The sequence below is a fragment of the Siphateles boraxobius genome, unplaced genomic scaffold (genome assembly GCF_051911475.1).
Source record: "Siphateles boraxobius isolate OS27281-9 unplaced genomic scaffold, OSU_SipBor_1 22, whole genome shotgun sequence".
Lineage (NCBI taxonomy): Eukaryota > Metazoa > Chordata > Actinopteri > Cypriniformes > Leuciscidae > Siphateles > Siphateles boraxobius.
The window spans coordinates 24,151,236-24,177,894 of record NW_027508833.1 but is presented as its reverse complement, the minus strand read 5'-3'; the positions used below and the strand labels follow the sequence as shown (position 1 = coordinate 24,177,894).

The 26,659-nt window shown below is 36.0% G+C and overlaps 1 protein-coding gene across 1 annotated transcript; it reads right to left on the bottom strand.

The window, feature by feature from the left end:
- Positions 1-1,037: 1,037 nt before the first annotated feature.
- On the bottom strand, positions 1,038-26,659 carry sptlc2a (serine palmitoyltransferase, long chain base subunit 2a). The gene is made up of 12 exons (XM_077239220.1): positions 26,399-26,659; positions 24,622-24,816; positions 23,680-23,834; positions 23,174-23,322; positions 20,951-21,075; positions 19,448-19,541; positions 16,818-16,923; positions 16,394-16,613; positions 14,987-15,113; positions 7,628-7,763; positions 6,538-6,667; positions 1,038-2,750 (listed from the first exon to the last, which is right to left on the bottom strand). Exons 1-12 carry the CDS (start codon positions 26,510-26,512, stop codon positions 2,631-2,633), a joined length of 1,671 nt encoding a protein of 556 aa, XP_077095335.1. The 5' UTR covers positions 26,513-26,659; the 3' UTR covers positions 1,038-2,630.

Here is a 26,659-nt window from a genome sequence, read left to right as displayed (position 1 = left end):
AGAAGAAAAATGTTTTGGCGTACCCTATCTAAGACATCATGTTCGGTTCATATTATATATAATTAAAAAGTATAAGAATTTTTTTAATTTATTTAACATTCTTTTGACTATAAGTAACTTACAAATTGCAACTACATGCAACTAACTCATTAGAGTATTGGTAGATGGTCTGCTTACTATCTGCAAATGCTTTGTTGTGATGCTCCTCCAACATACATTCTACGTAACTTTGCAACTACGTCAACTTATTCTAACCCTACCAGTCTACTAATACTCTACTAACACTCTAATGAGAGTTAAGTCGACATGTACGTGCACCGTATTTATAGTCAACAGAATTTGTTTAAGGGACCAAAATGTGTTAAAGGGACTCAAATTGAAACCAAAATCAAATCAAATCAAACTTTCTGGACTGCAGTAATAATGCTGAAAATACATTACATGTTCAAACATATTAAAATAGTTATTCTAAATTGCTGATTTTGTGATCAAATCGATGTATCCTTGCTGAGCATAAGATACTTTCAAAAATGTTTAAAAAAATCATACAAACCACAAACTTTTGAACTGTAGCATATGTATATACATTTTATAATATAATATTATATATATATATATATATATAAATATTGTATAATATAATAGTATATATATATATATATATATATTAATACATTAAATATAATTATAAAGTATACATTTATTAAAAATTGCATTTCAATTTTTTTTTCATTTTTGCAAATATAATTATAATTATAAAACTCACGTCTCAATATTATGTAACATTTTTGTGAGTTGTTTAAATTAATGTAAAGCAGAGATGTGTTAAACCTTCCATTCTAAGAATCTTACAGAATGTTTTCTCTAATGTGGTCTTGTGGTCATTTATATGAAAACCTCAGGAGTTGATAATTCAAAACTATCACACCTGTAATCCAGAAGCCACTGCATTACCGATATAATTTAATTCTGAAGTGAGTCAGGAAATGTAAAAAATTGCAAAGTGAGAAAAAGAAACAAAAGACCTTAACAATACATTTAGTCATTGTAATTTAATTTCCTTAGTAAAACAACTCCTGAACTGATGAAGCCCACAGTGTACTTTGATTAAAAAGTAGGTCTTAAAAACAGTTTATACTACAGGCAGTAAAATCCAAAGTGTAGTCTATTAGAACACATACATTGAATGTACTAGTAAATCATGTGTTTTATCAGAACTAGAAGTCTTTGGATCAGTTGGATCAATCATTACTTTCTTAAATGCCAGTGTTTATAATATCAAGAAAATAGAAAGAAAAAAGGATTGTTCCCATCCTTTGCTTTTTTAAACATCTCTCAATGTAAAAAAAAAAAAAAAAAAAAAAAGAAAAAAGAAAAAAAAGGCTTTGATAAAAAGAAATCCCTGGATTTTGATGTCATAAAAGGCTTGTGCTAAACATGGGAGAATACGAACTCACAAGACCAAAGCAACAGAAGCCACAAAACAGAACAGTTCAGCACCTTTAAAGTTTCATAAAACAGCCGATTCGGTGATTACATCCCACATGCTTTGCTGGAAACAACAAAATGATATAAAAATACTCATCAGTAGTATGTGCACTGAGAGCATGCACATCAAGCATGTGCAAATGAGAGACATCTGGAGCAGCCGTTGATGATTAAAGTACACTTCTACAACAATAAAAGATATGAAGCATGAATAATAAATAAATATGTACATTAGAGAAACACATACAACATAAACTGAAAAGTGTTAAGACTTCGGAAATCATAAGACAATGAACTTCAGTCAATACTGAGGGAAGCTTATAAAACTAGAGTAAACTCTCTTGATAGAGAGCAATATTATTAGTTATTCATGGCATTGAACTTATACTTTCTATTTTGGAATCCTACCGCACAACTTGTGCTGCAACTTTGGCGATAATGCATACAATCAGCATCCAAGTTTCCTCAGAGGTGAAAATTTGATAAATATGCAGGTTTCTACCTAATCTTCCCTCAGACATAACCAACATCGCCCTCCGCGATTTGTATCTTGATGAAAAAATAAATATCCCGGTAACACAAGAAAAACGATAGCCAGATTGAAGCAAGACACCGGAGCTGGCCGTAAGTCAAAATCTGTGGAAAAAACAACATCTCGAGAGCCAGGTTGTGGAGCTTTTGGAGTTTGATTAAGGTAACCCAGTGAATGTACTGACAATGCAATGAGAAGAACCTGTAATTCCTTTGATAGGTCAAGATCCTCGGAATTATGGGTTCGCTGCCTGTCTGTTCTCACTTACTGGAGGGAAAAAAATTGTCTGAATGGTTTTGTACACAAAAATGGGTTTGAGGGCTGCAGTGATATATGGCTTCAGTGTGGCTGGCCTGAAAAAATGTAAGTATTTATTTCTCTAAACGAATGCCACAATGAGTTAAAAAACAGACAGAAAACCTCACATCAAAATGATACTGAGGTGCATTTCTTTTTCTAAAAGCATCAGTGTGTGTTGTAGTTGTTCAGAGTTTTAAAATAAAGATGATATACCTAAGTTTAAAAAAGGTTATATTTATTAAGTGGTTCACTGCCTCCGTTCGAAGAGCAGAAGATGAGCAGTGCATATTTGGTTCAGATAGGAAGTATGTCACTCTTCGTTCTCCTCGTATGTGGTCTCATCAAAGGGCCGGTCCAATGAGGGAAGAACTGTGTGCCGTGAATACTTCAGCTGCAGCAGATCTCCTACTTCACTGATCACATCCAGCGCCTGAAAACAATCAACATGCCCCATTACTTTCATGGTTACATGTGTAAGTCATAACATGCTAATGCTGAGAAACGGCTGCCACCTACCATGCAGTACTTTAAACGTTTGTTATAATATAGTCATGGAGATGCTAGTTGCATTATCTCTAGTTCAAGTTACTATGAAACATCATAAAAGGCAATTATTAAGGAAACCTGTTCATTTTCAAAAAAATATAAGACAATATGCAGTGGGGGTGGGGGGGGGGATGGGCGTCAACATTTTCTATATTCGCAATTTAAGTGAGCAACACTGTGAAAACTAAAATGATTTTAAAGTGCTTTTTAGGCTAATTTAGACTAATTTGTCTTGTTATACAAATATGAGAGCATTTTACACATTAATAGGGTCTTTGATTTAAACTTCTGTTGCAAAAACCACATAAGGTGGGTTTGATTCAGGATAAACTTTCAATGAACTGATTCGAAACTTTGATTTAATGATTCGTTTGCATCATCAAAAATGTTTATAAAAGCCTCTGCTTGACATCTGTCACATATTGCCAGTGTTGGGGAAAGTTACTTTTAAAAGTAATGCATTACAATTTTGTGTTACTCCTTAAAAAGTAACTTATTGTGTTAGTTACTTTTTATGGAAAGTAACGCGTTACGTTATTTTTGCGTTACTTTTCTCATCTGTGCCAGGCTTGTTTGTTTTTTAATAACAAAATTACAATAGTTATATTCTTGGCAATGTAAAGGCCATTTCACACCAAAAGTGTGAATTCAAAAATGAATAAGCCTCAAGCTGAAGGAAATGCAAATTCACGTCGGTACAGTAGAGGGCGCAGCTCAAACAAACCTTTCAGCTGTTCTGCCATTCTGGATTACAGAAGAATAAGATACAGGAGAAGAAAGGTCAACAGTCTTACTTCAGCAATAAAAACACAAATATGAGGTTTATCTAAAGTCATTTTTGCTTAGTATGGTTGAACTGGATCATCGAAGGTAAGCAGCAAAGACACTGGGTAATAAAGTGAGTTTAAATATAAAGTATATTTGTGTAATTGAACATTTAATTACAGGTTTGCGTAATATTCTGAGTTTGCATTTCACTGTTTTTATTCATTTTGAGAAATACTGAATGTTTTTGTGCAAGTGAGATGAGTAAATGCATTAGCCTAGAACTACAATAACAATCATGTTCACACAGTCCACACAACGCCTCTGCACCTTACTCCCGATTTCTCTCAACATCCATCCATCAAGTCGCCTGAGCAGCCGTGGCTCATAGTGCCGATCTCAACATGTGAGACGAATGACCATGACCGATGGTGAGGTTCCATTCATGTAGAAGGGAGGAAATGGAACCGTCACCAATGTGATGAACCAATGTTCGACGTAGGCGACCGGGTTGACTTCCCCAAACATTAGGAACGCTCCTAATGTTTGGAGAAGTTCACCCGGTCGCCTACGTCGAACATTGGTACGTCTTTCAGTACGGCAGGCAACAGCACAGGCTAAGTAATCTGAGACTCGCGTTACCTCAACAAAATTGATGATAAACTTATTTTTGGTGGATATTAATAAAACAAATGAATACTAATATTTACATTTTTTAACTGAAATATTCTTCTGTGTCAAAAAGTCAAAAACTGTGTACATATTTTTCATCTAGATAACTAATTTTATTTTATACAATATTTTAATACTTGCATTAAAAATGTTAAAATAGTTGCCAAAAATGTCTGTTTGCTTGAAATATTGGTTCCTCTTATAAAAAAGTAGAAAATATAAGATATTTACATATAATACATAAATCAAGATATATACTAAATATCACCAAAAGGCTACAAAATATTTTATCACAATTTTTCCATTAAAAATGCCCATCCCTAACATTCTATTTTGGCCCCAATAACAGCTAATCACTCTTTTCCTCCATCGTTAATTGATCGTGCATTTGAGGTTTGGTCCAGTAAAGGTATTAAATCATTTAAGGATCTCTACATTGACAATACTTTCGCCTCATTTGCTCATTTGAACAGTTGTCCAAAAAAAATCTCCCTTTCAAATCAGACTTTTTTAGGTACTTGCAGATCCGTAATTTTGTTTCTCATAGAGTCCCTCAGTTTCCTTCTATACCCTCTGACACACCCCTTGATACTTTCCTAAAACCAGCTCCTGCTTTGAAGGGTATGATTGCACTTATTTATGCTCAGATCCACTCACTCCGGTTGGTTTCTTTGTCATTAAAGCGTTATGGGAGGAAGATCTGGGGATTGCGTTCACTGACGATATGTGGGGGAATGTTCTTGACAAGTACACCACGCTTCAATTTGTGCCAAACATGGATTGCTCCAATGTAAAATTTTACACCGTAGTCATTTGACTAAGACCAGGCTCTCTAAGATGTTTAAATACATTGATCTTGTGACCGTTGTCACCAGGCAGCAGTAACATATACATATGTTTTGGTCTTGCCCTGTGCTCTAATAACTTATTGGCAAAATATTTTTGATTCCTTGAGTGAGGTCACAGGGAAGAGAATAGTGCCTGATCATGTCACTGCACTTTTCAGGGTAATTCCTGTCACAATGTCGTTGTCTGCAGAGCTCAAGATGTTCATAGCCTTTGTTAGTTTGTTAGCAAGGCATTTGATACTTTTGAACTGGAAGTCTCCTACCCCTCTATTGTACATTCACTGGATTAGGGATGCCCTTTACTTTGCCAAACTGGAAAAAATTAGGCATTTGTCAAGAGGCTCCCAGGCTAAATTTTCAAAGACGTGGGACCCCTTTTTTGGTTACGTTTGGAAGCTGTCCTTCACAGACAATCCTGAGTAGACTTATTGTCCCACATTATTGCTGCGAATGACTGTCACTCACAGTTAGTAGTTAATGTTTGTTTGCTCTTCTCATCATTATTAATATATTATTTGTCGTTGTCATTTTTTATTTTTTTGTTGATTCTTTGTTTTTATGTTTTTTGTATTTGTGTATGTGAAGGGGAATTTTGTTTGTTCGTATTTCATGTTCAAAATTTAATAAGGAGATTGAACATCCCTAAAACCTTCAAACTTTTGTTATGCACTTCATACAATCTTAGTTATTCAGCAATGGAAGAAATGCAAGAAAACATGTCAGAAGGACATTTAAAAATGTGTTGACGTGATAACCGGTCACATCAAAGTACATAGTGTTTTCTTAAGCACGGGGAAGGGGGCCGACGGCCTGTGTGCTTTTCAACATAGTTAAATCAATGTGTCCTTGGGGAGGCAGATTAAGATGCTCTTTGATCTCCTGCCAGTGCAGACCCCTGTGGCAGGCGCTGCTTATGTAAACGGCCTCAGTCGAGACCTGCATTAATTTATAGCACAGGACAGTTTGAGGAGGAGCTTGGAATTCTTTCGACAGTGATTATTTTCAAACATAAAGGGTGTATCAAGTTTGAGATACTACATTTCAGAAGATTGATGGACAGGGGTTTGAACTTGACATACAGAGTCTACAGACTCTTCTGGTCTAATTCTTGTTGAAAGTCATCCTTTCATCCATCTTTTTTGAAATGCAAAGCACATTTCAACCAAACTCACCGTATGGGGCTCTGTACTTTGACTTTAACATCAGTATGTCATCAAAAGCTCATAGTTTTTTGGGTTTTTTTTTCCATTAAATCAACATATTCCATTGTAAAAACCAAAATGTATGGCATGGGAAACAAAGGCCAGTAAAAAAAGGGTACAATGCTGCTTTCAAGTAAACTAAATTGTTGGATATATTCACTGTGGCAAGAAAATGAATAGTTACCCTGTCCAGCATTTCCTTGGAGTGGGCCGCAGAGATACAGAAGCGGGCTCTGGACTCTATGATCGGCGTGGCTGGGAAGCCCACCACCACTACTCCAATGTTTCTCTTCAACATCTCCCGACCAAAAGCCCTGGAAACACACACACGGCATCATCAATTTTCGAGAAGTTCTTTCCAAACTAAGCTTTCCCCTGTTTTTGTTCTATTATAAGGAACTATTATGAATCGATTACGAGTGTAATACATATACATTTGGATTCATTTGGACAGTTATAGACCTGAAATCTCGCTAAACAAAATTTGTCATCAATGATTTTACTTTAAAGAGATAGTTCCCCCACAAATTTCTGTCATTATTTACTCATTCTCACGTCATTTTAAACCAGTAGACTGTTAAAAAAGTTTTTTTTGAAATGCAAATGAAGGTAAAACAAAATATAAATATTAGATGAAAAATATAAATAAATAAAAACTTAAATTAGAAAATTTGCCTTGGAAACCGACTGAAATAAATAAAGTTGAAGTACTAAAATTATATAATGTATAAAACTGACAAAAGCACATTACAAAATTACTAAAACAAATGAAAAACTGAAAAGTATAAAAATTAAAGCCAACTCAAAATATTAATAAATACTATAATAGTATATAATATTAAAATAACATTAACACTAAAAGGATGAATGCTGAACAGGATGAACAACATACACTATAGAACTATACACTATATACTCAGTCTTCCATACTTTGGAAGACTGAGGAACAGACTGAAATTCAAATAATTGACTTTCACTTTTAATAATATTTCACTTTTGGCTTGTTCATCGCACAAAGCTATCATAAGGTTTTAAAAGACTTGGATTACAGTGCATACGTTTTATAAATTGTATTGTATATTTTATGATGTTTTTAAAAGCTATGTAATATGTACTGGCAGTCAAAATTTCTCCTTTTGGGTTCCTTTGAACAAAATACCAACATATGGGTTTGGAACGACATTAGTGTGAAGAATTGTTTTTTGAACTATTCCTTTAATAGTATGTGGGATTATACTGAGAGATTGGAGAAAGACTGAGAGGAAAAGACTAACCCGATTTTGGCTGGCATGTAGAGCATCATGGGTACCACAGGTGAGTCATTGTTGCCATAGATGATGAATCCCATCTCCCGCAGTCTCCTACGGAAATAGACTGTGTTTTCAGCCAACCGCTGGATACGAGAACGACCTGAAGTCAAGAAACGCACCCAAAACATAGGGAAAAAAAGAAAGTGAGATTCTGTCATCTGGCACTCCACATCTTTTTCCACAGCCTTTCATGCGATCAGACAATTAAAATTCACCAAGCCACAAAACTCATTACTTCAGATGCTAGGAAAGTCGACCACCTGAGCTATAAACTTTATACTTAAGCCTCCATGATCTTTAGATCTGAAACTATTCAAGAAAAAATATTTACAACCTGCTGATTTTATATCACATTTTAACTTCCCCCCCGCGATATCAAGGCACATGCTCTTTGCACACAGAAAAAGTATCAGATGTTTACTATCTACGTATGTTTCTAAAGTGATTATCACAATTCAGATCCATCAAAACTTGATTTAAATCAGCTAGCTAAACAGGTTACAAGAGTCTGCAGTGCGTGATCGGTGTGGAAGAATTATACTGCAAACAATCTTCCGCAATTGTTCCAATAATCCTGACGAAAAGAGGAAAATTAGCATCTTGATTTTTCAACAGCTCCCACTTGAAGTGGAACGCATGTTCCCTGGGGGAGGATTGCTTAGTGATCCACATCAATGGAGCTCTTAAAACACTTAGTCCATCGCAGTGTTCTGAGAGCCATGGTAAAAGGTCTTACGTTTCTGAAAGCCTTGGTTCTGCTTCGTCAAACATTCCACGCGTGCTGAAAGCTTGAACAGAGGAATTTCCTGTTCTGTGACAATGTCTCACCCCAGTGTCATCCAGACGCCAAAAATCTAGCAATTGTCACTCTTGCCTTGCATGTAGGGTGACACAACTACAAGGTTGCTGTTATGACTTTACATTCTGTCTGGCCTTGTAAAATTCAGCTTTTTAGTGGGTTTGCAAAACAAGGGTCATAAAGGAAAAAAACAGTTGAACAATTGGGCCCGGTCTATAATATGACAGGGCTATTGAGGTTCTATCTGATGAGCCCTTGTGAAAGGAGACTTGACTGACTGTGAAACTGGACTCCTTCCTCAATCCCCCAATGCAAATTGGCCAGTGACAGATAAAGCAAGGTCCCACGAGTCATGACGGGGTCAGCCACTCTGTGGTAAGGAAATTAAGCCAGGCCAATGTGTAGTTTTAAACACACTGGAAGCCCAATTTCGTTCCCGATGATTTTTCTAAATACCTTCTTTTGTGTTTCACAGATAGTTAATTTAATTAATATCATATTTTCATTCATATCAATATTTCTGTAGTTCCAGTTTAAATTAAATGCATATTCAACGAATAAAAACATACAGGACTGTTCAAAAGTTTAGGGTAAGTTGCTTTCTGTAAGAGTTTAAACGGAAAGGATGTGTTAAATTGATCAAAAGTTGCAGTAAATACATTTATAAAGTCAAATGATTTAAAAAATAAAATGCTGTTTTTTTTATTTTCTGTTCAAAAAATCCAAAAAAATCTACAAACAAAATCAAGCAGCACAACTGTTTTTAACAATGATAATAAAGAACATTAAGAAATGCATATTAGAATAATTTCTGAAGGATCATGTGACACTGAAGACTGGAGTAATGATGCTGAGAATTCAGCTTCGCCATCACAGGAATAAATTATATTTTAAGACACATTGCAATAGAGTCAAATTGAATTAATATTTCAGTAACACTTCACAATAAGGATTCATTAGTTAACATTTGTTAACTACTTCAGTTAACATGAACTAACAATGAACAATGAACTTCTACAGCATTTATTAATCCTAGTCAATGTTCATTTCAACATTTACTAATACATTATAGAAATCAAATGTTGTATTTGTAAAAATTAGTTAATGCACTGTGAACGAACATGAACAAACAATGAACAGCTGGATTTTTATTATCTAGCATTAACAAAGATTAATAAGTACTGTAACAAATGTATTGCTCATTGTTAGTTGATGTTAGTTAATACATTAATGTTAACAAATGAGACCTTATTGTAAAGTGTTTTTACTGTATTTTTGAAATGCAGCCTAGGAGAACACAAGTGACTTCTTTTTTTCTTTTTTTAATCTCACCGACTCCAAACTTTTGAACGGTAGAGTGCATTTATAAATTTGGAGCAATTTAATAAACATTAAACCATAGTCTTTCTTAGAAGCTCTTGAACTTCTCTGGTTTCATTTTTGAAATGATGCTCAAACTGAGCATTAAAGGGAATAGTTCACTTCAAAATGAAAATTCTGTCATCATTTACTCATCCTCGAGTTGTTTCAAACCTGTATGCATTTCTTTCTTCTGCTGAACACAAAGGAATATATTTTGAAGAATGTTGGAAACAGACAGTTGATGGGCCCCACTGACTTCCATAGTAGGAAAAAATAATAATGGGGTCCATCTACTGTTTGTGTGTTCAGCAGAAGAAGGAAATTCATACAGTTTTGAAACAAATTGAGTAATGAGGATGAGTAAATGACAGAATTTTCAATTTGAGGTGAACTAATCATTTAAAAAATGTAAACAAATATTCAAAACAAACCAAAATAAAACAATATTTTAAATGAAATTTATATTTTTTTATTTCTTAACAGTGTAAGTAGTAAGAAGAAGCTGAATCAGGAACCTGATGAGAATAAATCAACCAAGGTTGGAGACATAACAATCAGGAAGACAGAGTTAAATCGTGGCCATTATGTTTGACAGCCCTAACAATTGAGGATGCTGTTGAGGTTCTAATGAATGGCTAAAGAGAATTATACGCAAAAAGCTCAGGTGAACAACTCCATGAAAATGAGCATCTGAAAGCAATAGCCATTAATGGAAGTTCAAGCTGCCCAACATTGGGCCATTGAGATAGCAAGCAAAGGCCGTAGGGCGTTGGGGGAGGGCGAGTGCACCGAGGTGGAGCACGAGTCTCCAAAGTAAATCTTTCTGGGGTACCTTTTCAACAGCTAGTTTCACAACGCACACCCCCGCTAACTTCTTCCAGACCAAGAGCTGGAGGATCTGAAGCGAAAGAGGCAGCGAAAGGGACCAAAAGAGCTTCCAGATGTGGGGACTGTTTCCCTTTTTTGAAACGCCAGTTCCTTCTCACTTCCTTTTCATCTGAAGGGAGGAGATAAGTAAAAGCACCAGTATGGAGTTGAGAGGCGGCTGACGTGCCGAAAGCCTCCTCGGACCTCTCAGGAGAAGGGCAACAGGAAGCACAGCAGATCCTTCCAGGCTCAAATCTGTGACCTCAATCATTCATGGGTCTATGATGGTGCACACTAGCTAGCAGCTGTCCCCGATCCTGATGTTGCCATCCAAGTCACCGGAAAGTGAATGGGGATTTTACACGCATATACAGGTTGATTCTTTTCACAGCCATCCACATTCACTCAAGTTATTATATTCATAAAATACTATTATTTGCTTTACATGCAGGATTTCAATAACATGTTGTCGATTTAAAAGCTAAATTTAATGTTCAACAACAAATTGTCAACATTATTGTACCTTTTTTTCCGCTGCACTGCATTTGATGCGCAATTGCTGCCAAGGATAAGCCTTTTTGCTAAAATTTAATTTAATTTTTAACATCTATTTTCCGAAAGTGTTTTTCCATAGAGACAATACACTTGGTATACTTAGTACAAAAGGAACATGTTTTTTCTTTTGTGTAAAGAACATTTTAATAATCTAAATAACCCTTTTCCACTATAAAGAAACTTTTGTGGAATAGAGAAGTTCCATGGATGTTAAAGGTTCTTTGTGGACTCATCAATACCAATAAACATTTATTTGTAAGAGTGTACTGACAGTTTCTGTGTGCGCCATATAAATACCCTATTATAAATTAATGAAGTCTGTTGTCAATTATTTGCATTATTCAATTAGATGTTGCAGGTTGGATGCTGGTTGGTTTGTTGGTCTGAAATACTTGCACAACAATGGAAGTGTCAAAGAAACAGAAGCATCATAACATCTGGAATAACAATCCATTACCCTACTCTAAGGGGGGTAAACACATTCTTACACCTAAAACATGTGTATCTGCCCTCTCTCGCAGAGCAAGTCAACACCTCAAGACAAAGATGAATGTCCAGTGTTTGTCGAGTCCGCCTGCGTGTACAGAGAAGTAATCAGGTTTAACAATGAGATCAGGTATGCCAGTCAACACACATACCACGGCAAGATAAAAATGCCAACTTAGGTAACTACTGTGATTTACGAGGCAGAATCTGGATTCTCTCTTTTAGCTCATTTTATCCTGATAACAAACAAGGAAATGCATATTTCTCAACTGCATATGTTTGTGTGGGGACGCCAGGAGTTTTGGATGGTTTGAAAGCCAGATCTGATCGAAAGAAAACTGTATTTCCCCTCGGGCCAGGGACACGTCGGACTGTGAAACCACTAGACCATGAAAGCATCTGCATCTATATTCAGAAACAATAAATGCATTGAAAATTTAGGCCAGCCAAGGACAAACTGCCTCATTAAAAAGCAAAAAAGTTTAATTAACTTGTTTTCTGGTAAAAATATTTAAAAATCGTTAAAACAAGATCTAATTATTTGAGAAGCAACGATGCATAAGATTTTAAGACTTGCTTTCAATATCTTGAAAATAAGTGTTTTTTTCTCTTACGGCACTGAATTTCACTTGTTTTTAAAAAGTTTATACTTAAAACAAGTGGGGGGGAAATTAATTAGATAAAATACAATTACATTGAAAATAAAAGATATGCGGTCTAAATCTTAAAGTCTTAACACTGTACACAGTGTCGCTTCACAGCTAAACTGTCTCCTTTTTTAAAGATTATTCAATATTTTAACCGGAAAATAAGACAATACTCCTTGAGAATAGGATTTTTGCATTTTGCATAGAGGAAAGGACAAATGCAAATGAATAACTAGAACAAAGGAACAGCAACTCTATATAACAGTCATCCTGATGAGGAAATCACCACATTGACTAAAATCAGAGTGAACAGTGAACCTCCAAGTATGACATCCAAAACAAACTGGGCATATGAATTAAGTAGGTGTCAAATTGTCTTCAAGAACTATTGAAACTATTTAATATTGCATAATCTTTGTTTTAATAGTAAAATAGTATAATAGGAATTAAATGGCATGTGATGAAAGAATATAAATTGGCAGCTTGGCAGTAAATGAGTGCTGGAGGCAATTTGTTCACACTGAAGTCCCTTGTCAGATCAATACAGTGTTGCAGGCTTCAAATCAAACATGACTGCCACTGACTTATGGGTAAAACAGAACAGAACAAGTGTGGCCAGAGTGGGCCACAGAATGAAAGGACCATAGAAAGAGGGAACGAAAAGGTTTCAGTTCCCATGAGGATACACAGGATGTCTCCCAGTTGACCTTTGCTTGATTAGTTTTCTTTGTGCATCAACCCCCAACAAACCCACACAAACACTCTGATTGTTTGGGTCTACCTTTGTTCTCACTCTCGCATGCTCCAATATCAGTTAATCTACAATAAATGTCATCGGTGAATCGGTAACCTGTTATTACTGAGTGCACCTACAAAGCCCCAATTGCATTCAAATAATGTTGCAAAGCAATTCTTTGAACTTCTGGATGAACCCAGAATTTATTTAACAGAAGGGTGTATACAGAATGTAAAAAGAATGATTGGTTTTCTTTTCCAAGTGAAAAAAAATCCGCAAAAATGAATAACGCTAAAATAAATAACACATTTAAATAATTATATAAAGGAAACACCTTACTAATCCCAGAAAGAGCAGGACAATCTCAAATCAACAGTCTAGAGTTTTTCGCATCAATGTGGTATGATGGTGAAAGTCAGGAAGTCCATCAGCAGGTGAATGAGAAAAGTCACTGGGAGACAGCAAGATATTCTCAGGAGACATCTTTAAGGATGATGGGAACAATACGTCTTTGTAGGGAGATGAAAATAGCCCTCAGCCAAGCAAAGTTATACTCATATTAGTCATATTGAGCACTTCACCTGGGCCCAAGCCTGTTTGTTGTAGCTGCCGGAGTTGATTGAGTGGCAGAGAGGAAAAGAGGCAGTTTGGTGGGTCTAACCATAGGGCCAGATCACACTAGTTACATGGGTAATTGTTAACACATTTCTGAGGTTTAAACTTTGAGCTAAATATTTTACCTGGACGGAGTTTGTGTACAGCTGTTGAACTAATCAGTCTCATTTTATGAGCACTGGGAAATTGTATGAAGAAAAATCTCACATCGACAGATCCCCCCCCCACTTCAAAGTGATCCTCGAGAAACACTTATTTCAATTTCTGGGCCAAGTTTATCCAGAGCACACAGAGCAAACAAACCTAAAGATTGTATTTTCACAGTGAAATAAAACAGTCGATAAAGCAAAGACAAGAACAATGGAGTTGACAAAGTAAAGGGATGCTTTTCAGTCAATGGTGTGCAGATGTACTATATATGAGAACAGGAAATTACATAAGGAGGACGACAGGGTTATGTGATTACTAAACGACTGATTGCTAGACCAAAAAAAAAAAAAAGCATATTGGTGATTGCAGGCTGGGCTGATTTTGCTAAGCCTATAACACCTTCATCTTGTGAACAGAACAAATGACTCTTGATCTGTAGTGATATAACATTCATGTGATGTCATATCTGGCATTTTGATTTGTATCAGTGCTACTTGAATTAACTGTTACAATTTTGCAAGTTCTAGTATAGCAAATAAGTTAAAAAAAATAAAATAAACAACAACAAAAAAAATCTACCAGGTAAATAAATGTACACAGATAAATGACTATCCATAGTACATCCAAGCAAGCTGATTATCTATGTTTGGGTCAATCCTGCCACCTTGTGGCGCACCCAACAACACGGTTGGCAAGTACAGAACTTCAAGAGATGATCCAAAAATGAAAAGTCTGTCATTATATACTTATTAATACAATGTCCAAACCTGTGTGATTCTATTTTTTTATTTTTTTTTTACTTAAATTTCAGTCTGTTTCTCAAATAAAGCTATCTTAATATGGACCACTTTTATGTAACGTTTATGCTGTTTCTCCTTTTTAAAACTAGGAAGCTTAATTTTACATTCATTAACATTAACATTAATATGGTAAAAAGAGGCCATTATTATACTCAACATTTCTACCTTAATGTTCCATGGAAGAAATAAAATCATATGGTTTGGAAAGGCATTAGGGTGAGTAAATAATGACAGTATTTATTTTAGGGTGCCTCAGATTCTTAAAAGAAAGCATGACCAAAGTTAAGAAAAATTAGTAAAGCTCACCTATTGTCATTCCATCCTCTCCCATAATGCACTTCATAGAAGTGATGATTTGCTCCAAGACAGGAGGGGACATGGAGGTGGCGTAAATTGCACTGTGAGAGTGAGTTCGCAGGTAGTCTATCAAATCCTAAGGATGAAAAGACGTTTCTGTCAGGGTGTGTCTGTAATGAAGCGCATGACAAATGAGTAGAAAACGAAAACAGTCTTTACTAATAAATTCAACAAGGAACACACAGGCATAAAGGAATCACAGGAATAAAGTAGAAACAGAACCACGATAAACATAGACGACACCGAACAAAGACCTGAGGGAAACTAAGGACTTAAATATGTGCAGGGCTAATCAACAGAATAAAGAACAGGTGTGTAACTCATAAGTAACCAGAGTAACCAATTAGGAATACAAACAGACAGATCAGAGAAACAGATACAGAGGACAGAAAACTATTTATGCATTTTGCCTGTTCATTTACTTGACAACAGATTTTTGGGTAGCCTAGAAATCTAGACGCACCCTAGCGACAGCAAAAATTATTTTGCAGCAAAGTGTGGTCTAGCAACTCTCCGTTGGCATTCGAGCTGGAAAAACCAAACTCTGGTCAGGCCAATCAAATCGTGTATTCAGTTGGTGGGCGGGCTTAACATAATGACGGCAGAGTTGCGCGTGATTTCCACTAGGTGATTTCCCTGCTACTTGAAAACAAAGATGATGCTGCTGGCAAACAGCGGTCTTTCGAATCGGCTTTGGCCGCAACTTTGGATGATTTGGAGTTAAGAGAACGTCACTTAAGTCATTCTTAAAAAAGGAAGATGTGTTCGGAGTCTTGACGACCGTATACGGCAAAAGTTTAATATATCAACTAGCTCCGCTGGTGGGAAAACGCATGGGACTCACTCAGCCACAGCTGTCCGTTGCTCTGGTTGGTTATAGCGCTGTCCTATTGCGTGCAGAGGGAATTTGAAAGACAACAGTTTATCCCGCCCCTCGGATTGAGGTATGCCAATTGGGAGTTCCCAGACCTTAACATCTAGATAGGTCTGGCTTGCCAGGCTAATTTTTGGGGGCCTGAAAACTGAATTTTTGAAATGAGGATCATTTTGACGATGTTGTCGTCTGTACACGAAACATTTTTAGTATATCGTCGACATGTAAACGTACCCAAAAATACAATGAAACCAAACAACCCTTACAGTTTCAAAATGCCTAAATATTTTGTAGGCTTTGTATATACTGTAGGTTAACTGTAACTGAGGATATAAAAGAAGCCACAATCTTCTGAACGGTAGTGTATATTTGCTAAACCTTTTTAATATATAAAATATAAAGATATATACAAGTTGTTGTTTGGGCTTCTGCTATTGGTCAGAAATTTCTTGCAATTACAAATTGGCACTTGAACTTCATACCTTCCTCCCTCCTATGTATCCACCAGATGCACCGAAGCTCTTTGTGAAGGTGCCCATCATGATGTCTACATCTTTGGGGTCCAGTCCAAAATACTCCACCACCCCTCGACCACTCGGTCCTAATGCCCCAATACTATGAGCCTCATCCAGGTAAAGGTACGCCTTGTACTTCTTTTTCAGGGCTATAACTTCTGGCAGTCGTATGATGGAGCCCTCCATACTAAGTAAAGGACCGGTTAGAGTAGATTAAACTTTGAAATGCGTGGCAATTCATTCGATGGTTAAACTGTAAAAAGCGCATGTGATAACATGTACACTATATACATCAGGTATGATGTTCCATACCTGAGAAAACCACAGGAGTATAGAATTGCACATTTTGGTGAATGAGATGAATTCCAGGAAAGTGAGAGTGTTTAATCACCTGTAGATGCCCTCAACAAGAATGAGGATTTTCTTCCAGGGTCGATGTGTTCTGGGCTGGCCATGAACGATAGCATCTCTGAGCAACTTCTCAAGGCTCTGCATATCTGGTGTGAAACAATTTAATGATAAATACACTACAGTTCGTCTGTAAGATTTTTGAGTGTTTTTGAAAGTAGCATCTTATGCTCAACCAGGCTGCATTTATTTGATCAAAAATACAGTACAAACAGTAATGTTGCAAAATATTATTACAAATTAAAATAACCATTTTCTTTTTTTCAAAATGTAATTAATTCTTGTGATGGAAAGCTGAATCTTCATCATCATTGCTCCAGTCTTCAGTGTCACATAATCCTTCAGAAATCATTCTATATATATATATATATATATATATATATATATATATATATATATACACATCTAATATGGAGATTTGGTGCTCAGGAAATATTTCTCATTATTATCAATGTTAAACACAGTTGTGCTGCTTAATATTTATCTAGAAATTGATACCCTTTTCAGGATTCTTCGATGAACAGAAAGCAAAAATGTTTGTGCGTGTGTGTGTTAAAACACTGTGTGTGTGTGTGTGTGTGTGTGTGTGTGTGTGTGTGTGTGTGTGTGTGAAAACACTGTGGTATTGAATGTTCACAGGTATTCTAATATGTTACACTGTTAATTTGTAAAATTAATTTAATTTGTACATTTAAATTTAAGTTATAATATTTATTATTTTGATGTCTTTAAAATTATTCTATGTACTCCATGCTTTGGCAATAGTGTAATATGTACAGTCATTCCAATAAAGCAATTTGAATTTAACTGAAGAGAGAGAGAGAGAGAGAGAGAGAGAGAGAGAGAGAGAGAGAGAGAGAGAGAGAGAGAGAGAGAGAGAGAGAGAGAGAGATTTTTTTAACTATAGATAGCCTATCCATGGTTCAAAAAATATAACAATGAGATCACACATAAGATCATACTACAGTAAAATAACTACTTAAATACCGCTTAAATTTGAGCAAGGTGTGTCTTCATAACATATAAAGATTAAATGAACAAAACCCACTCTATCGGTAGCTTATGTCACTTTGTGGTTTTCTGGGGTCATAGTGTACTAAAATGTTGTCTGTGACCGTGTCCTTGGTCATAATTTAAGAAACCACAGCACATAGATTCACTACAAACTGTCAGTGAGATAACTGTTCTGAGCACTTTAGTAATAAGTGATCAGAGTACTGCTGAAGTTTCCCCAAGCCTCTACAATCTGACTCAAGGGTTTCAAGGATCATTACATACACACCTCAAGTTACTTTATCAGTTTAGAAGCTCATTTATTAATCACTGACAGACAGTCATCTTTCCAAATTGCCTATTTAAATGATTTATTCAAAATAACACAGCTAAACTACGATTGAGAGCTGACCTTTCCAGTAATAATATTTGTATTCATAGTGTTTGACTGGACATTAACCAAATTGGCATTCAAAAAGAATTCCAAAAACCATCCAGACTAGAAATAAGGAACCTCATTAAACTTTAAGACCTTCAAGATTTTAACATGGGTCAAGGTCTGTTAATCTTCCACTCAAACAGATGCAGCGTCGTGGGTCGGGGTCTGTGTGCATTGGAGCGTCACCAAAAGTTCATTCTTTACCTTTTGCTGGGTTCTTCGGACCAAATGGTCCCGAAGAATTTAAATAAAAAATAGTGTAAAATCATAGCTTCATCGGAATGGTCCGAAATTTGGTTACTTTGTTGGTACTTGGTATATGAACACCCCAAAAAATTGGGGACAGGATTTGAATAGTCTAAGTGGTTGTAAAAAAAATGGTCACACTCAGGGCCTTCGGGACCAAATGGTCCCGCCATAGGAAATGAATGGGAAATTGGCAAAAATGTGACAATACAGAGTTTTTTTGTGCGTACAATCTACAAATCAGCCACGATCCAGAAAAAAAGCACACAACAGTGAAGGGGTGAATCTATAAAACATCAAGAGTGCAAAACAGACACATCCACACACACACACACACACACACACACACACACACACACACACACACACACACACACACACACACACACACACACACACACACACACACACACACACACACACACACACTTTTATACATAAACAAACGAATAAATTCAGATTACATATGGGCTTTGCATTTTTAAAATGCTCAGTTTGTCCACCAGATGGCATCCATCTAATTTCAAAAATTGCTTTTATGAGGTCTAGGCTTGACTCTAAAATGAAATACAGCTTTAAAAAAAATAAAAAAAAATATTTTTAAATTTTTTTATTTTCTATTATATTCAATGGGGGGAAAATGGGGGGAAAATGGGTCATATTTATTGCATAAATATTAATTATAAATCTTAAATTATCTCAAAACACCAAAAAAGAAAAGAAAAAATATTATAAAAAACAAGTAAAAAAAAAAAAATATGATTTTCTTTTAATAAATATGAATCAAACCCTTCAGGACCATTTGGTCCCGAAGACCCTGAGTGTGACCCTGAAATGAAGGACCCCAGAGGGTTAACAGCTGTAAACACTGAGTGAGTGTGTATGTTTGTGTAGATATGGTAAGATAAGAGATGTGCCTGTGAGTGTAAACTCACTATTGTGTTTAAAGACCCGGATGGTGGAGCCGGACAGCCGGGCTCCCAGTACCAGAGAGGCGTGGTTCAACTCGTCACTTAGAATCAGACATCCCTACAAACAAGAAAAACAGGTCAGGTCACTGAAAGAAAATGGTCATTGAGTAAATACTTACTTTGTAGTAATATATAAATGCCGTGTATATATTTAAAGACAGTAAAAAATGTTGTACTATTTGTATAACACATTTCACACATAAAAAGCAGTAGAAAAGGTATAACGTCAAAAAATAAAAGATATGGAAATGAGGATCACGCACAACTGTTCAGAAGTTTGGGCCAGTAAGATATTTAAATGTTCGCTTATGCTCACCAAGGCTGCATATATTCGATTAAAAATATAGAAATACAGAAATATTGTGAAATATTTTAAGAGTTTAAAATAAATGTTTTTTGTACATTTGTTTTTACTGTCACTTTTGGTCAATTTAATGCATCCTTTCTCAATGAAAGTATTAATTTCTTTCCAAAAATATATATATTTTGAACTATAGTGTATATATAACATTTTTCCACCGAGCACACATGACGATGTTTACCTTCTGCTCCTCCCTTTCTCTGGCTATGTGGTATTTCTCTATTTTCCACTCCCTCAGGAAATCTGCCGCTCATGAAACATTTCTAATTATTATCAATGGTAAACAGTTGTGCCGTTTAATTTTTTTGTGGAAACCGTGATCATTTTTGTCAGATTCAGAATTCTTTGATGAACGGTAAATTCAAAAGAACAGCATTTATTTGAAATAAAAATCTTTTGTAACAGTGCGAGTCTTTACAAATCACTTTTGATCACCTTGCTCAATAAAAGCTAATTTCTTTCAAAAATAAAAACAAAACTTACTGACTACAAATTTTTGAACAGTAGTGTATATGAAAATATATTTTTTGATTAAATTATTTTTAAAGTTAGCTTTTGAAATGTCTTTAGATACTTTTTAAGATGTGTCTTAAAGCCTTTAAGAACTGTTTCTGTTGCTTCTTTTGTCTTGTTGTTTCAGTGACATGTTGAAATTGTTGAATGGCGTTTCAGTGCTAAATCACTAGACCTCTACTGGCCTGTAACAGGAAGTGAGGTTGGGAAATCTCTCTGGTTCACTTGCAGCTAAGCACGTTTCCTGTGGCCATTTTGTGCCTTATCAAGTGCATTCCATTGCGTGAGCTACACAAACTGATTGAGTTGGAACAGTTGGTCTATCTGTACTATTACAGTACAGATCTCCTCCTACTGCACTAGTGATAAAACCTTATATACACAATTAAACCAACAAAGGAAAACATTCACACTAGAAGTGCATGTATCATTTAAACAAGCACTGACAGGCCAAGGTGGGATCCGCCTGTGCTGACACTCCAACGATTTTTAGGAGTTGCCTGGATAGATCATCACAGAAAGAGATAGGAAGAGAGGAGTTGGCAAACCGGAAAATAGAGGGTGAGGAAAGTAAACAGTCTAGAGCTTCAGACCTTGCCAGCTATCGCAGGAATGTTCATAGAATTGGTTGCAAAGCCCATGGCGAAAGCCATAGCTGACTCCACTCCCAGGAATGACGCCACTAGTTTCTCCAACTCTTCATGCCTGTCGAAGTTGCCTAAGCAAATCACACAAATAAATCAGCTAATGCAAGCAAACACTCACTTATTATAAACAGTAGCTAGAGAACCAACACCTGTGTATATTTCGAAAGCAAAGTCATCCTAGTAAGCTCCTACATAACACTATATAATAACTAACTAGATTTACAAAATTTACCCTATTTTCTAAATATGTGATATTGATCTCTCTGCGAACATCGGGGTTTCATATATTTAAAAAAAAAAATGACCTTGTAATTTCTTTATCAAAATGTCAAAACTGCATCTTGCAGTAAAAAATAAAGACATTCTCTCTGTTGATGTATGCAGAACTTTGATCATTTGGTCAGATTAAAACAGCGACTGCAAGCTCACATTCAGTCATTCAGACTCCGTCCGATCAACGACCGGTGAACAGAACCAAGTCTCCGACTACAATTTTTCAAAAATCCGTTATACTTAGACGTACACCACAATACAGAAGAAAAGATCAGTCGCTACTTCAGTTTCATTGCGACGTATACTTTATTAAGAACATTTTAAAGGGGACCTATTATGCCCCTTTTTACAGATCATTTATTATATCATGTTGAAAAGGCCCATTTTTGGGTTGGAAAAAAGTGCTTTTTTAAATGCAAATGAGCTGCTGCTCCCCACCCCATTTCCAGAATAGGGCTGAGCCTTTATAGCCCTGATTCAGATAACTACATTAAAGGGGTCCTATTATGCCCTTTTATGAAGCCTTGATTTTGTTTTTGGGGTGTACTAGAATACGTTTTAATTCTTGATTGTTCCAAAAACACAATATTTTTCACATAATTCACATTTTTACAGGACCTCTCTCCCCAGTCTGGCTCGAACATGCAGATTTCGATGAAGCCCTTCCTTCTGAAATACAAAATGTGCTGTAATTGGTTAGCTGACCCATTGTTTTGCGATTGGCTCTTCTTAGCGCATGTTTGGGAAATGTCACGACCCTCCATAACTGCAAGATCTTCTCTAGTATAAATATTAAAGATGGCGTCAATTTCAAACCAATTCAAGCCTGATTCAGACCCTGACAATGTTATCAAAAGGGAGGACTGTGCTGAACAGATTTCATGCACAGACTTTGCAAGCACGGATGTCACAGGACGTTTCAGAGTGGTAGGTTTTTTGTAAAATGTTTTCATACATTATAAGATATTATCCACCATTTAATCATAAGGTTTGGAAACGTTGTGGAAAAATGTCTCTTTTACATAGCGACAAGACAACACAATCTTCTCTAATGCAGCTCAACCAGACCTTGTCCCCTTTTTTGTGTATTCTGTGGGCGGAGATTATTTACATGAGTAACATTAGGACTTCATTAGATCTGGAAAAATCGTGTTGTAGTCAAAATGAATTATTTCGTTGTGGTTCTTGAAAAGTGAATTCTGTTAAATAAAATACCTTTTGTAGACTTTTGAGCATTGTAACAGATCTTTTTTATGCTCAAACAGGAACATTACACACTAACTCAAAATGAAAAAGTGGAGACGCATAATAGGACCCCTTTAAGAAATCAGGATAAATCAATATGACTGTCATCTAAAATACTGGTGTTCAGCCGTATATGTATGAACCAGAGTCAGACACTGATGAAGGACTTTGAGAATGAACCAGGAAGTTTCTGAACGGTTATTTTATTCAAAGCCATAAAAGCAGTTAAACTAACAATAGGACAACAATATGTAAGTGCTATGACCCTTCTCAGTTTAGTCTAACGCACCTTTTTTATTTTATTAAACAGATATAGAAGAGAATAGAAGATAAAAGAAATTGTTAGTATTAATGGATCAAGTGTTGCATTGAAAATGGAATGAAAATGTATGGGTTTTTTAAAAATAGACACATTCTGTGTAAATGGTCCTTTAGTCCTCCAGTGTGTTTTGGGTGGATTTTAGGTGGTTGCTTACTGGCCAAAGTCAAACAAATTAAAAGCACATTTTTTTCTGTAATCTACATAATTTGAGCTTTCATTAATGCCAGTAAAGGGTTTAAAGGTTGTGTGCAAGCACCAATAAAAAAATGCACAGTAAGGGCATTAAGTATGTCCCTAAATTGCCTAAAAAGTAACCAAAGAGCACTCACCCATTTCCTGTCTGGTGCTGGCCACACCCACCCCAAATTTCACCGTCACATCTCCAGCAGCTGTGGCACAGGAGCCCCTGTTCTCTGCAAACCCCAGATAATTATACGAGCCCAGGTTTATCACATTCTTCACCATTCGCCCAGTGTATCTGAAAGAGCACAATTCAATTGTGTTAAGATTTCTTTTGAGTGAACGCTAGTCCTTTGTAAGTTTCATTCAACCTCAGTCACCTCATATTTCAGATTATACTTTAAAAGTAGCCTTACTTTCGAAAGTGTATTGTACATGGGCTTGTAAGTGACCTTGATATTAGCATCATTAGATTAATAAAGCTCTCATCTTGGGAGGTAAAACAGTGTGTGTGTGTGTGTGTGTGTGTGTGTGTGTGTGTGTGTGTGTGTGTGTGTGTGTGTGTGTGTGTGTGTGTGTGTGTGTGTGTGTGTGTGTGTGTGTGTGTGTGTGTGTGTGTGTGTGTGTGTGTTCAGGTTCAAGACAGCCTACTTACTCAAAGGTCCAGTTGTAATCATTGGAACTCCGCTCAACAAGGTCAAACTTGGCCCCAGGAACACTGCAAATGGGCCTGTTCCAGCTGTCCCGAATCCTCATGTATAAATTCCTTGTGTAGAAATTCTCAAAGTCTTGATAAAGTGGAACAAAGTCCTTGGGGGAGGGGGGGGGGGAGGTAACAGGAACAGTTATTTACTTGACATTTTTGTTTCACCAACAGAAAACAATTCATTACATTTTGGTGACTAAGTTGTCATAGATACAATATTTTAGGAAGAACAACATCCATTAAAAGTATGTAGCAAAACAAAGCGCAACCTTTCAGTCCCCTAAAGTACTTTACAGTAACGGTAAACTGCACAATATCCTTCCTCTGACAAAATGACCCCTTCCTCTCAAACTTACACCAACAAATTAAGTTAAAAAAATGTTGTACAGTAAATTTCTCTCAAAATATTTTCTGGCATATGAAATTTCAAAGTAATTATTTAAGATAAAATAATATTTTTTTAGGATTGCAATTTACTCTTTAACAATTTTCCTTAAACGTGAAACATCAAATAAGCCACTTGGCTGATAATAAAGAGTTTCCATCTTTACATTAAAACTTGTACATTATTAAAACTACTTTTCAAAAGTTTGGGGTCAGAAAATATAGTAAAATAAATAATATTGCGAAATATTACAATTAAAAAAACAACATCTATTTAAATAAATTTTAAAATATAGGCTGAATTTTTTCCAGTCTGCAGTGTCACATTATCCTTCAGAAATCATTCAAACATGATTTGCTGCTCAAACATTTATTATGTTTTTACTGTCACTTTTTATCAATTTAATGCATATTTGCTGGATAATTTATTTTAATAAAAAACAATAACAACTTTTGAACAGTAGTGTATATATACTTTTTCCACCAAGCACACATGACAATGTTTACCTTCTGCTCCTCCCTTTCTCTGGCTATGTGGCATTTTTCTATTTTCCACTCCCTCATGAAATCCCGGAGATATCCAAAGATCGTAAGGATGCCGTAGCCCATGTACGTGAGCACAGCAACCAGCATGGGAGTTTCCTCGAAGGACTCAATGAACGGCCTGCTGTAAAGTTCTCCATTGCATGCAGCATGGTAAACCTGTAAAGCAAAACCCATCAAAACACTGTAGTCATGGAACCATCACATTGTAGTTACTGATTATAAGTTGTGTAAATTGCCTGTGCAATGCAAATGTTTGCAGAACAACAGATACAGACCCCTTTTGATTAATTTAACAGTTTAGTACAGAAACAGCAACATGCATTTGTACGATTGCATGCTTTATTAATGTAAAATTTGCAAATTAACTTAAAGTTTCAAAATTTGGTCTCCCATTGTCAAGAGCTCGATTACTCATGGTGACCAAATGATCACATAAAAGTTTTGGAGCAAACAGACCAAACAGTTCATTCAAAACCCTGTGATTTGCAGGCACATGTGACTAGTCATGCCCCACTAACAAATACCATGGAGTCTAGCAACAGTGACATCCACGTGAGCCGCTGCCAGCTCCAAGACAGCAGCACAACTTTGTATTCAACCGCAAGGCTGAAAGTGGTGTCCAGGAAAAAGTGAGCGATAACAGACTTACAAAAGTTAGATCTGTGTGATATACCTTTAAAGGCTAATGCTGAAACATCACAATGCAGAGTGAATCCGAGCAAAAGTCAAAAGACTTTATAAGACAGTTTTAGTTGGCTAAACAAGCGAGATGTGACAATAACAAAGTAGGGAATATCTTTGAATAGATTAAGCTGACCAATCTCCCACTCAAAACACTTATAGGAGGCACATGACGGAAATTCCTAGAACTTTAACTTGAATCATGAGATGCTTCCAAACACTGGTATGACACCAAGATCAAGACTTGCCTTCCTAAATGCATTTGGCCATTTAGCTATTAGATCCATTGATTGATTTATTATCAATAAACTTAAATGAAATACAGCATATAGATGTAAATAATTATAATAATAAGATTTGCCTATTAATATTGAAATAGTTACTAAAACCCACAATATATTTAATGCAAGGACTAATCAAATATAGAAGCAGAATTGTATTACCCATTTAGGTCTTTTTGAGAAACTTATCTATTTTCTATAAACCTATATGAAACATAAATGGAAATATTCACAAAAACTACATACGCATTAGAATTCTAAAGTATATTACTAAAACCTACAGTGTTATCATGGAAACACATTTTATCCAGTGAATAATTCGCAAAGCTGGTTTAGATTTAAATTAAAAGTCCCTGAAGTCTTAGGTACAAAAAAGACATACATATATTGGCTTGTCTCTCTCAGTGCATTTGACTTACAAATACAAAAACAGCATGAGGTTGAATATTAACTTTCTGGTTCAAAAGTTTTCACTTATTGCAGTATCACATAGATCATCATGTTTCAGATATTAAGATGCCCAGGGCTCTTAAAAAGGTATTATGAGGAGAAAGTCTACATCTCATCTGGCTGTCAAACTTTACTTTTCCACATGTGATCATGTCATAAACAGTGAAACTGCACGTCATGCACTAACTAAACCCAGGCAGCCACGGAATTGAGAAGAGCTAGTGTGTTGCCATGCATCATCATTATAATAGCAACAAAATGCACTTGTAGATATGAAATATTTGACATGCATGATTCGAGGCTCTCAATGCATGATGTGGCCTCACCTTCTCCTGCTTTTGATACTGATGATGATGGTTCTTCACCATGCCATTTCTTCCTGGTTTCACACCATTCGATGCATGACAATCCTCTTTTTTATTCACCGCGCTATCAGTCATCCTTATCCAAGACTAAACACATACGATCAAATGCATGAAAACGGAAGATGGTAATGTCTCGGTGATCAGGGAGACGCGCGTCCCCGCTACTTCCCCGAGACCCACAAGAGGGAAACCTGAAATTCCAGCCTCCGCATACCGGAAATC